The 10,809-nt window shown below is 40.9% G+C and overlaps 1 protein-coding gene across 1 annotated transcript; it reads right to left on the bottom strand.

The window, feature by feature from the left end:
• Positions 1 to 2,711: 2,711 nt before the first annotated feature.
• On the bottom strand, positions 2,712 to 7,242 carry LOC134503815 (chemokine-like factor). Its single transcript, XM_063312724.1, has 4 exons — positions 7,106 to 7,242; positions 4,646 to 4,804; positions 3,866 to 3,961; positions 2,712 to 3,379 (listed from the first exon to the last, which is right to left on the bottom strand). The coding sequence occupies exons 1-4, from the start codon at positions 7,172 to 7,174 to the stop codon at positions 3,299 to 3,301; spliced, it is 405 nt and encodes a 134-aa protein (XP_063168794.1). The 5' UTR covers positions 7,175 to 7,242; the 3' UTR covers positions 2,712 to 3,298.
• Positions 7,243 to 10,809: the final 3,567 nt, after the last annotated feature.

Raw genomic sequence — 10,809 nt, 5'->3', positions numbered from 1 at the left:
TACCGAGGATCAGTGAAGTTGTCAAGAACGTGGACCAAATGCTTTTTCTTTTTTTGCTCTCGAGTCAGGGAACATTTTCACCTGCTTTGTTTTGAAATAGTTAAATTATGTCACTTCCCTCCCTTGCTTAAGTGATCAGTAAGAAGCTGCTATAGGTCCCCTGACTGGAATGGCCTCCAGATGAGTTGGGATTGCAGTTTTCAGAAATCCTACCCAAATTTAGCTGGGAATTTTGGAGTTGCTATTCTAGTATATCTGGAAGTCATAAGCAAGCTTTTGTGGAATTTCTGGGAGAAGGAATTTCAGGGGAAAACAAATGTTTAACAACCTTTATAGATAATAAAGTCATCCGTGACTTTATAAACATGTATAATTTATACTACTTTGCTTGCTTGATGTATAAAACCGAAAAGTTTCAGACAAAAATTGCAAATGTTTTTAATTTTATTTTTGATGTTCTTACTGTTTGTTGCAAATGGAGCTACAAGCTCTAAGAAATGTAGCTTGTTTTCACTGTTGTCTTCTGTTTAGGCAAGCAAAAAGAATTAATCAAGTTATATATCCTAGCTTTTGCCTCTACTATATAAAACTTTCAGAAAGGTGATTAAGGTTCAAAAATAGACATCCTGCCACGTAGAATGTTTAGTCTCATTTCTTCTTCTGAAGTACTATCACTATGGGCAGTTTCTATTTCTGATCTTTTTCTTTATCATTCTCAAGGTCTTTTGAAAGCCCTAAGTTTGCCCATATGGAAAGATGCTCTACCTTTCACATACGATTCCATTTTTCCTTGTGTTTCCACTTTAAGCTTCCACACCTTAATCATATTAGGTATTAGTTAAAAACACAAACATAATGACATAGTTCAATGTTTTCATTTAAAAAAAACAGAAAAGGCTTCAAATAATTTTTTTCCTGTTTTTTAATTGCTAAGAGGGCACCAGGTTGGGGAATAATGGCATGTGGTACAATGGAAGAGACACGACTGGTCCACTGGAAGAATTTACACCAGATGAAGCATTTCTTAACCTTGGCAATACTAAGATGGATGGACTTCAAATTCCAGAATTCCACAGATACCATGCTGTCTGGGGAATTCTGGGAGTTAAAGTCCAGCCATCTTAGTGTTGCCATGGTTTACTGAGATGATGTCTTGGTGGGTTGCATGTGGCCTATAAGCCAACAATTCCTCGTCCCTGGCTTATCTTAACAAATCAGGATCAGAAACTATAGATTGGTCTTATTTGGACAAACCGCACTTTAGTTTATCCTGGTGCACATAAAAAGCCATGTACAGTTTAAACAAAAATCTTCAGATCTTCTCATTGTGGTGCAGGAAGAAAAGGAGAAGCAAGTCCCTTAAGTCTGAAGCTTGTTTGTTTGGCATACCCAACAGTTGAGCTTCACGCCAGAATGTGATTTTTTTCCCTGCAAACCTAATTGCAACACTATCGTCAAGAATGGAGTATATGCTTTTCTACAACATGAGCTACCAAAAAAGTTGAATTAGGATTAAGAACCAAAACAATAAATATGGTGTGGTTTTGCCCCAAGGAATTTACTCCATGAACTTGATTAATTTTATGAAGAGGTGAGATAACATGTTACTTGTATCTAGTACTTGCTGATGAAGATCAAAGATTTTAGTCAGCAATATGGACTACACCTGAATGTGAAGAAGATGAAGATTCTCACAAATGGACCAATGGACAATGTCACAATAAATGGAGAAGAAACTGAAGTTGTGAACAATTTCAGTCTACTTGGATCAATGATCAATACCAAGGGAAGTAGTAATCAAGAAATCAAACGACGTATCACGCTGGGAAAATCTGCCATCTAAGACCTACCTAAAGTTTTCAGAAGTAAAGATGTTAGTTTAAAAACAAAGGTGCGTCTGACTCACACCATGATCTTCTCAATTGCCACATATTCCTGTGAAAGTTGGACATTAAAAAAGATAGAAAAAGAATTTATGCATTTGGATTGTGGTGTTGGCGAAGATTACTGAAAATACCATGGACTGTCAGAAGAACAAACAAATCAATTTTAGAAGAAATACAACCAGAATGTTCCCTAGAGGTGAAGATAACTAAGCTTAGACTCTCATACTTCGGACACATCATCAGGAAAGACCGATCTCTTGAAAAGGACATCATGTTTGGCAAAGTCGAGAGCCAGCGGAAAAGAGGAAGACCTTCAATGCGATGGATTGATACAATTACTGCAACAATGGATGCAAACATTGGAACAGCCAGGCATATAGCGCAAGACTGAACAGCATTTCATTGTTATACATAGGGTCGCCATGAGTCGTAAATGACTCTATGGCAACTAGCTAACTAACCGTGTCTACATCTCCACTCTGCACTGTCAGATAATAGTCTAAAAGGTTGTTCTGTCTGATATTACACTTAATCTTCCTGAGTGCTCTGCTAAGAGGGATTTGCCAAGTCCTGAGTGTGTCTGTGTTTGTATAACATGCTAACTGATTAATGGCGAGAGGCTGAATAATTAACTACAAGGTCTGGGTTCACTGAACCAGCCCCATATTAGCCCAGCACACTGGGTGAACCCAGATACTCTGCTATTACAAGCAGTATAGTCAATGATGGTGGCTGTTTAAGATCACATTTTGTTAAAAGATTAAAATTTTTTTAAAAAATTATGAGTGGGGAAAATGCAAACAATAAACACTAGGGGCTCTAATATTATTGCAGGTAAACCTTTTTAATTAAAAACATTAAGATTTAATACAAACCGGTTCAAGAAGATATACCCCATAATCATTTTTAATGTTACACTGGCAAAAACAGCTATTTTATAAAACGCAAGACATTTTTATCAATGGTTGCTTGTGCTGCCAAATAAACAAACTAATTTGATAAAGTACACAGTATTCAAGTTCCTAGATACAGCTAAACCAAAGGCACAACCCACTTAAAGCTAAGCATTTTAAATCACATGTAATTTGATAGCAGGGTTAAACATCTGCTTAATTTTGCCTTTTGAAATCAGTAGGATTTAATAAAGCTTGACTGGCTGAACTGGAGTCTAAAGTTTTTAGGGAATACCAAGAAAATGTGACAAACAGCCAATAGCAAACCAGGTTTTTAAAATGGATTATAACACTTTTCCCAACCCGATGACCTCCTGGTATTTTGCCCCACCTGCACAAAGCATTTTATGTGTTGGTTGTGGATGATGGGAGCTGTAGTCCAGCATATTCAGGATGGCTGTTTTCTATAATTCATTTGGCTCAACAGGCCATTTTAGCTTTGGATACCATTCCTTCCTACTATGACCTATTAAAAGAAACTTTTTTCAAGATTAAAGCAGCATCTGTTATACAAAGAATGCAAAGCAGCAAACAGAATACCTGCAAAAAGGGGGAAAAAAGAATGTGGTTCAGATTCCACACAAAAAGAAAATGACTAAATCACGATAAACATCTAAAGGCTAGTTTAGAGCAACTCCTGTAGATCAGAATTTCTTTTTGTGACTCTTCTATGTAAATATATATGTAAGAAATAAGGAAAAAAAGTTCCACCTCATATTCTAGAAAAGTAATTCTCAGTTCTCACCCCCCACCCCTGCTCTCTCTCCAATCACATCTGCTTTCACTTCACTTGACTTTGCTAGCTAAACTAGGAAGTTCTCAATAGTCTACAGCGGCATTTCTCAACCTTGGCAACTTTAAGATAGGTGGATTTCAACTCCCAGAATTCCCCAGCCAGCTGTACTGGGTCAAACAGTTGAGAAAGGCTGACCTATTGTAAGGACAAAAACCTGCTCTCCAGTCCAGGATGTGCCCTATCTAGTTTCACACCATGCTGCTAGATGCATACAGATGCTCTTAACTTACACCTCCAATTAATGTTTCCTTGATGGTCTTTATTAATGTTGCACACAGGCCCACAATGAGGAGAAACAGTGCTGCCACCAATGAATTGAAAGCATCCTGAAAAAGAAAGCAAAGAATATTATCTCCAGATTTAAGACATTGTGCTTTCTGGTAAAGAACAGTGTGTGTGGGTCTCGAGTCCATCAAGTGATACCTAGTGAATCTCACACGGTCTTGTTGGAAACAAAATACAGAAACAAGCGTCAACAATTAACCAGTTGCTACCCATTTGCAGTACCCTAAATCAGCTGCTGGAGGTGGCTGCAGAAATGTGAATGCTTAGATCCTAGTTCTGTACATCTGATAAAAATGTTTATATTGCATTGCTTTTCTTTTGCTTGGTGGAACAAACATGGAACATCCAAGAAAAGAGTGCTTATAAAATACAAAGAGCTGCCTGTAATGTGACGCTTTACCTGATTGCTGGTTAAGCTTCAATATAACTGCTGGAAGGGGATTATTTTTATAACAGGCAGAGGTTAACTTTCACAATGTTCAATGGAACATACTCATTAGAAGCATGTTTAGAATTGAATTACACACACACACACACACTGTATACATGTATGAATCAGATTTACATCCAGAGACAAAACTATACAAAAGAGTGGAAATCGTTTTATAATTAGCCTATTTTTCCAGGAATATAACTGGATACATTAAGTATTAGTCTGACATTTGTCTTTTGCGCTAGCTATGAATGTGTTCCCAAAACAGTTGTTTGTACAAAATTATACTTACAGCCAAAGGCCAAAACATGAATTTTAGCTTATTATGCAACTTCAGCAGATAAAGTAAATAGAATAAAAAAGTAATGACAAGTTCCATGATGACAAGGGCTAGGAAAGCTTCGTGAGATCTTCTAAGAGCAAAAGTGATGGTTGCCATAAAAGCTAGAATCTGCAAGGAGGAAGAAAATAATTTACAAGACATCCTGCAAAGACATCAGACTGCCATACTTTTTATTTATTAAAATAATAAAACGCAAAGCTAGAAACTCCACCAAAAGAAACACGTACCTTCAAAATATGGTATTTGTTTCTTTAGAATTTTAGCCAAAACAGACCCGGAATGTGGCAAGAAAGACAAAGAGTATCTTGCACGTGAGTCTCCATGTGAAACACACCTAAACGGCAGCAGCAACAATAGTCCAAGAGTTTGGAGCTTCACACTTTGATTTTGTTGATCAAAACAAACAGCCAAAACAAGGCACAAAAAGTTAAATGATAAAGTTAACTTTGCTGAGGGGTATGATGTAATAGTGCCTGGGTTTACAGTTCATTATTTTGTTACTGAATTAATTCACTTTCTAGTTTGCATGATCACTGAATCAAAAATAAGATGGATTTGCATAAAATACACTAATGCGCAAACACAAATCAGCCAAGGGTAGAATTTAAAATGTTACGAAAATGGAGCTGTTAAGTCTTTAGCTGAACACAACGGGTGTGTGGGTGGGTGTGTACATTTATACAGAGAGAGAGAGAGAGAGAGAGAGAGAGAGACTGACTTTAAAGAACAAAACAGTTACAGCATGAAAAAGGAATGAAAGGCCTCCTTGCTAGCATTTTCCAATCGGTTTGAAATTGTTAAAGGGCCTCCAGAATGCAACATGTATACCCGGAAGAGAACCACCATTTCACATCACTGTAGAAACCACAGAAATCACTGGAAACAGATTTCTTCAAACAACTTAGCCGCCTCTACCCTGCTGTGTCGCAATAGTCTTTTTCTCCTTCCTCTGGCTAAGGAGGATGGGTGCTGTAGTCCAATGAACCTGGAAGGTGCCTGGTTGGAAAAGGTAGATTTAAAGTGCATTCCTGATGGCCAGTCTTCCCCCTGGACAACCGCTGTAGGGACCAGGGAAACAGCGACTATCCATACAGTGTGCCTACTCAGTTACACACCTAGCAACTGCCTGTACACAGTGTGCTTGTTGAGCCTTGGTTAGCTTCTTTCTGGGGTAGGGCTAGTGTGTGAACCCAGAGGTTATGTGTGATTATGAATGGTTCAGGGCCCAGAAAGTCAGACACTGAATTTTTGAAATGTCTTATAACAATGAGAAAATGGAGCAATATGTTTCTGTAAAGTCTAGATGTAAGAATATGTTAAGGGAATGAGCTCATTCTATATTTATTTTATTGATTTAGTAAATTTATATAGCCACTCATCTCACTAAATGTGACTCGGGGCAGTGTACAACCAAACAAATTAATATTGTATGAATCCTTTTTTCCTCCTTTTTCCTTAGTTTTAGTTCCTTGTTAGGTATCAATTTCTCTTGTGACTGCTTGATCACTGTTTTTTTTTTCTGTTTATTCCCTTTTTAATTTTATTTCATAACAAGTTTTAAAAGATACACAAAAACAAAAGCCCCAAGGACGACAACAACAAAGAAAAGGAAAACAAAAAGGTAATTGCTTTTTCAAAAAACAAGGATAGGTTACCCATTTCCTGAACCACTGCTTATCACTGGGAATAACTGCCATTTGTTTGTTCTATTTCACACACATGCACATTATATATTTCATATAGTATAATATATGTTTCTCACAAATACAATACAAACCTGTGTAGGAAAGCTGTTCCATTCAGCTACTGTGTTGTGTGAACACAGACACTGCCCTGATCATTACTATAAAAGTTATTTGGGAGGGACTTAATTTCTAAGACATTTAGAAGGAGGAGGAGGAGGAAGAAAAGAAGAAAGACGAGAAGGAGATGGAGAAGAAGGAGAAAAGAAAGGGAGAAGGAGAAAGAAAGAGAAGGAGAAAGAAGAGAGGAGATGGAGAAGGAATAAGAGGAGTTGGAGGAGAAGGAGAAAGGAAAAGGAGAAGGAAGGAGATGGAAGAAAAAAATGGAGAAGGAGAAGAGAAGAAAGGAGGAGATGGAGAAAAGAAATGGAGGAGATAAGAGAAGGAGAAAGAGATGGAGGAAAAGAGAAAAAAAGATGGAGAGAAGAGAAGAGAAGAAAGGAGAATGGAGGGAAAAGGGGAAAAGAGAAAGGAGGAGACAGAAGAGAAGGAGAGAGAAGAAAGAGGAGGAGAAAGGCTCAGGGGAGTCTCAGCCACGGCCAGCCTCCCCCGCCCCCGGTCCGGCGGATCCAGCTCTGGCAGCGCGCGGGGCTGGGGGAGGAAGGCGCTTTGCATAAGCTCAGAGGCACCGCTACCCTGGGGACTCCCCCCGCTCGCCGCGACCTACCATGCGGGCCGCCTTGAGGATGCCCCCCACGGAGCGCGGGAACTCGCGGTCCACTTCCACCTTCGCCATGGCGGCCGAGGGGAAAACGAGGCGAAGCGGCGGGCGGGCGGGCGTTGCCGGAAGGGGCGCCGGTTGACGGGCGGAGGAAGCGAGCCTTCAGCGCCCCACCCCCCTGCACGGGGCGGCTCAGCCGTCCTACTTGGTCGGGCTGTTGGGAATCTCGGGTAGGGCGGGCTCCTCGGGGTGGGGTGGGGGATGCAAATGGAGACGGAGCGGGGGAGAGTTGAGCCGCCCCCCCTCTTTTCAGGGCAGCCTACCTCGCAGGGGGGTTGGGAGGAGGAAGGTGGGGGCGGGGGAAATGGGGAGATAAATGACTCCAAGGTGGACTTAAGTATCTCTGTCTCTCTGGATGGTCTACTTTGCAGGGGGCTCGTGAGGAAGGAAGCCACAAACCAGCCCACGTTTTTGCCTCCTGTGAAAATGGACCCTTTGGTTTCAATTTCCCCATAACCTGCAAGCTGGGAAAGTCGGATGGCTTGAATAAACCATGGTTAATGTAACCCTGGATACGCAGGGCTGTGGGGCAGGGAGCCTGGAAGTCCCTTCGAGCCCCCAGACAGCTGTCAGGATTGAATTATAATAAATGAAAGTATAAATAAGTAATGCATTGCTGCAGGGATCCTTTATGGATGCTTATTTGTGGTGCTCTTTTATTTAAATATAATGGCATAGGTCAGATTTATTAGCAAGAGACTTTGGGATCCATTAAAACGGTGTCCTTGGTTAACTAAGGAGCGAGGATGATATATTCCAGGTGCAAACATTATTTTCGAAGAGCTTTGAGTGACAAAGGGAAATATTTCTTCTGCAAAGATGCTGGAGATGTCAGTTCACAAGTGGTTTTTCATTTATTTATTTAATCCATTTATATAGCCACCATCTCTGGGTGACTTACAATTTATTGAGCAAGAAGTAATTGTAGGTTGAACAAGCCTCATTCCTGCACAACATTAAACCACAAAGTGTGGCTTACAGATTACACTGGCTAGGTTCATTTGTTATGCTGAAACATAAGGCAGTGTGTTTAGTTTGGGCTTCAGAAGGGATATATACAAATGCAGTTCAGGTGGCCTGCAAGCCATGATTAATGGCACAGTGCACCATCAGGGCTTGTACCAGTATTGCTTCACCAGTCTTTTTCCTCTGTAAAGCTATGACTAGCTTTGCTAAAGGAATTCCGGTATTGCAACAGGAAATCATTTAGCAAAAACCTTCTCACTTACAGCTGTCAGATAAAAGTAGCTGATTTGAAGCATCAGGACGTTGATTCTCTTTGCTTAGACCAGTGTTTCCCAGCCTTGGCAACCTGGCTGGGGAATTCTGGGAGTTGAAGCCCACACATCTTAAAGTTGCCAAGGCTGAGAAACACTGGCTTAGACTCAAATCTCAGTTGTGGTTTCTTGACAGTTGTGCATTTGTTTAAATCTTTCACCTGGAATTGTTTTACGTGACTTCTGAATTTTGTGGACATTTGTTCCAATTGTTTGTTTATTTACACAATGTTTATACTACCCAATCAGTTGACTCTGGGTGGGTAACAGGCAAACAAAAGAATGATCTGTAGAAACACTCAACGCTGTATAGCCAAAAATGGCTGCCCGGTTCCCATCAGTCAGATAAAATGCCAGTGTCAAAGGGAGTTTTCAGGGTTTTCTAGAATGCCAAGAGGAAAGGGATGAGTTTTATTTGGGGGGTAGCATGTCCCAGAATGCTGGGGCAGCTGCTGAGAAGATCTTCCTTGTGCCCCACATCCCTTTTCCCTCTCACAATCATTGAATGGTATAGCTGAAAGGGACCATGAAGATCATCTAGCCCAATGCTCTGCAGTACAGAGGAAAACCAATTCAACCATCCTTGAGAAATGGCTGTCCAGCCTCTGCCAAAACCTCCAGAGATGGAGGACCCACCACTTCCATAGGCAAACTGTTCCATTCTTCTTCTACTCCTGCCATCAGGATTTTTTTTTCTTAAAATCTGCAATTTATATCCAATATTTCTGGTCCTGGTTTCCATGGCAATGGAAGAGAGTGGGCAATTAAGCAAGACCCCTCCCCATGCTCCTAGAAGATGGGCAGAATCACTTTGGCAGTTCCCAATGAAATCCTGGAGTTGCACCATGGAGGGCAGGCTGGCACACCTCGTAGAGTGGAAAGGCCCAGTTGAAACATGAGAAATAATCATGGGCTACAAAGGAAGAGCCGGCACCCAATCAGCTGTTTGGTGGCTAGCAATGCAGAGTAATTTGATTAGAGAAAGGACAATGTCTACATTTACCCCTTATGGACTTTTTGTGTAAAAATGAAAAAAAACTAGCTTGTGATTTTGATGATTAGACAGGATGGATTATAGAAAGAAGAGAGTCACGATGTAACTTTAGACAGAGAGGTTAAAATATAATTGTACTTATAACAGCTGCAAAGAATATTTGAAGCCACTTCTTTATATATTTCCTTATATTTTTTTTTCTACTTCTACATTTTTTCTTATTGCACTTTTAGCTTTTTCTTTTATTTCTCTCCTTTTCATTTTCTCCATTCTATTTTAATTTGTATTAGTTCTTATTATTGCTCTTAAAACTTTCAGTAAAAATTATACATACAAAAAAAAAAAGAAATAATCACAGCCCATAAAGGAAGAAATGGCACGCTAATCAGCTGTTTGGTGGCTAGCGATGCAGAGGCAGTGATGGAGCTGGCGTGTCAGTGAGGCCTGGAGGCGCTTGGCAGTGTGGCTTTCGGAGAAGAAGCGGCTATGAAAAATTAGCCTGTGTGACATTTGGTGGCAGTGAATTGGTTGAGTTTTCAAAAAATGCCAGTGGTCTGCCCAAAGCAGCATGCTGTGCAGGCCTGTGCTAGGGTGTTTTCATAATAACCCCTATTTTTAATTGGCCCTGGAGGGGGACTGGGAACCAGTGCAGTGACTGCAAAGTGGCATTATCATACAATCATGGGTAGGGCCCATTAGCAGTCTGGCCACTGCACTGTGCGTGAATTAGAGCTTCTGAGCCCCACCTAGAGCTCATTGCAATAGTGAAGATGCTTGGCAATAAGGGTGTGAGTTCCTGTCCACATTTCCTTGTCTAGGTATTCCGATCATTCATTCTCTGCAATACTTTTGCACAATCCATAACTGGGTTAACAAATCCGTCACACTAAGCTATAATACGACTAGCTTGATTTTAGCATCTTTGTGAACCTGAATACTATTTTTTATTACTTACTTCGTTGACACCTTGGTTTTCCTTCGCAGACTCTCATTTTAATCCCTTCCAAATCAACCGCGTGAGGAAGGCTGGGTTGCAGGAAAGCAGCTAGCCCCCAAGCCACCACTGAGCGCTTGCCCTGCTACCTTCACACAACCCACTTAAAACGCTTACCAAATTCACTTTTTTTCCGGGCTTATTCAATACGCCGGCGAATCATTTGGTGAGCAAGCGGGATGAGCTCGTCCACGTCAAAAAGCCCTAACCAAAAGCTTAGCGTGGTGTGCGAACGCTAGATGCAAAGTCTTGAACTGAACTGAGCCCGCCTGAATACAGCTGATGAAGCAAAGGTCTGTCTGTCTTTTCAGCCTGCACCCCCCGTTGCCCTCCAGGCCAGCAGGCTTGAACTACAACTCCCAGCACCCCCTGCAAACCTTGGGGC

Source organism: Candoia aspera, chromosome 11 (assembly GCF_035149785.1).
Source record: "Candoia aspera isolate rCanAsp1 chromosome 11, rCanAsp1.hap2, whole genome shotgun sequence".
In the NCBI taxonomy this organism is placed as follows: Eukaryota; Metazoa; Chordata; class Lepidosauria; order Squamata; family Boidae; genus Candoia; species Candoia aspera.
This window is presented reverse-complemented; position numbering and strand designations above follow the sequence as displayed.

Coding starts and splice junctions, on each gene's coding strand:
- LOC134503815 (XM_063312724.1), bottom strand. CDS start 7,174: ATGGCGAAGGTGGAAGTGGACCGCGAGTTCCCGCGCTCCGTGGGGGGC. Junction 4,805..7,105: donor TCCTCAAGGCGGCCCGCATG/GTAGGTCGCGGC, acceptor TCCTCCTTGCAG/ATTCTAGCTTTTATGGCAAC. Junction 3,380..3,865: donor AGGAAACATTAATTGGAGGT/GTAAGTTAAGAG, acceptor CCCTTTTTGCAG/GTATTCTGTTTGCTGCTTTG.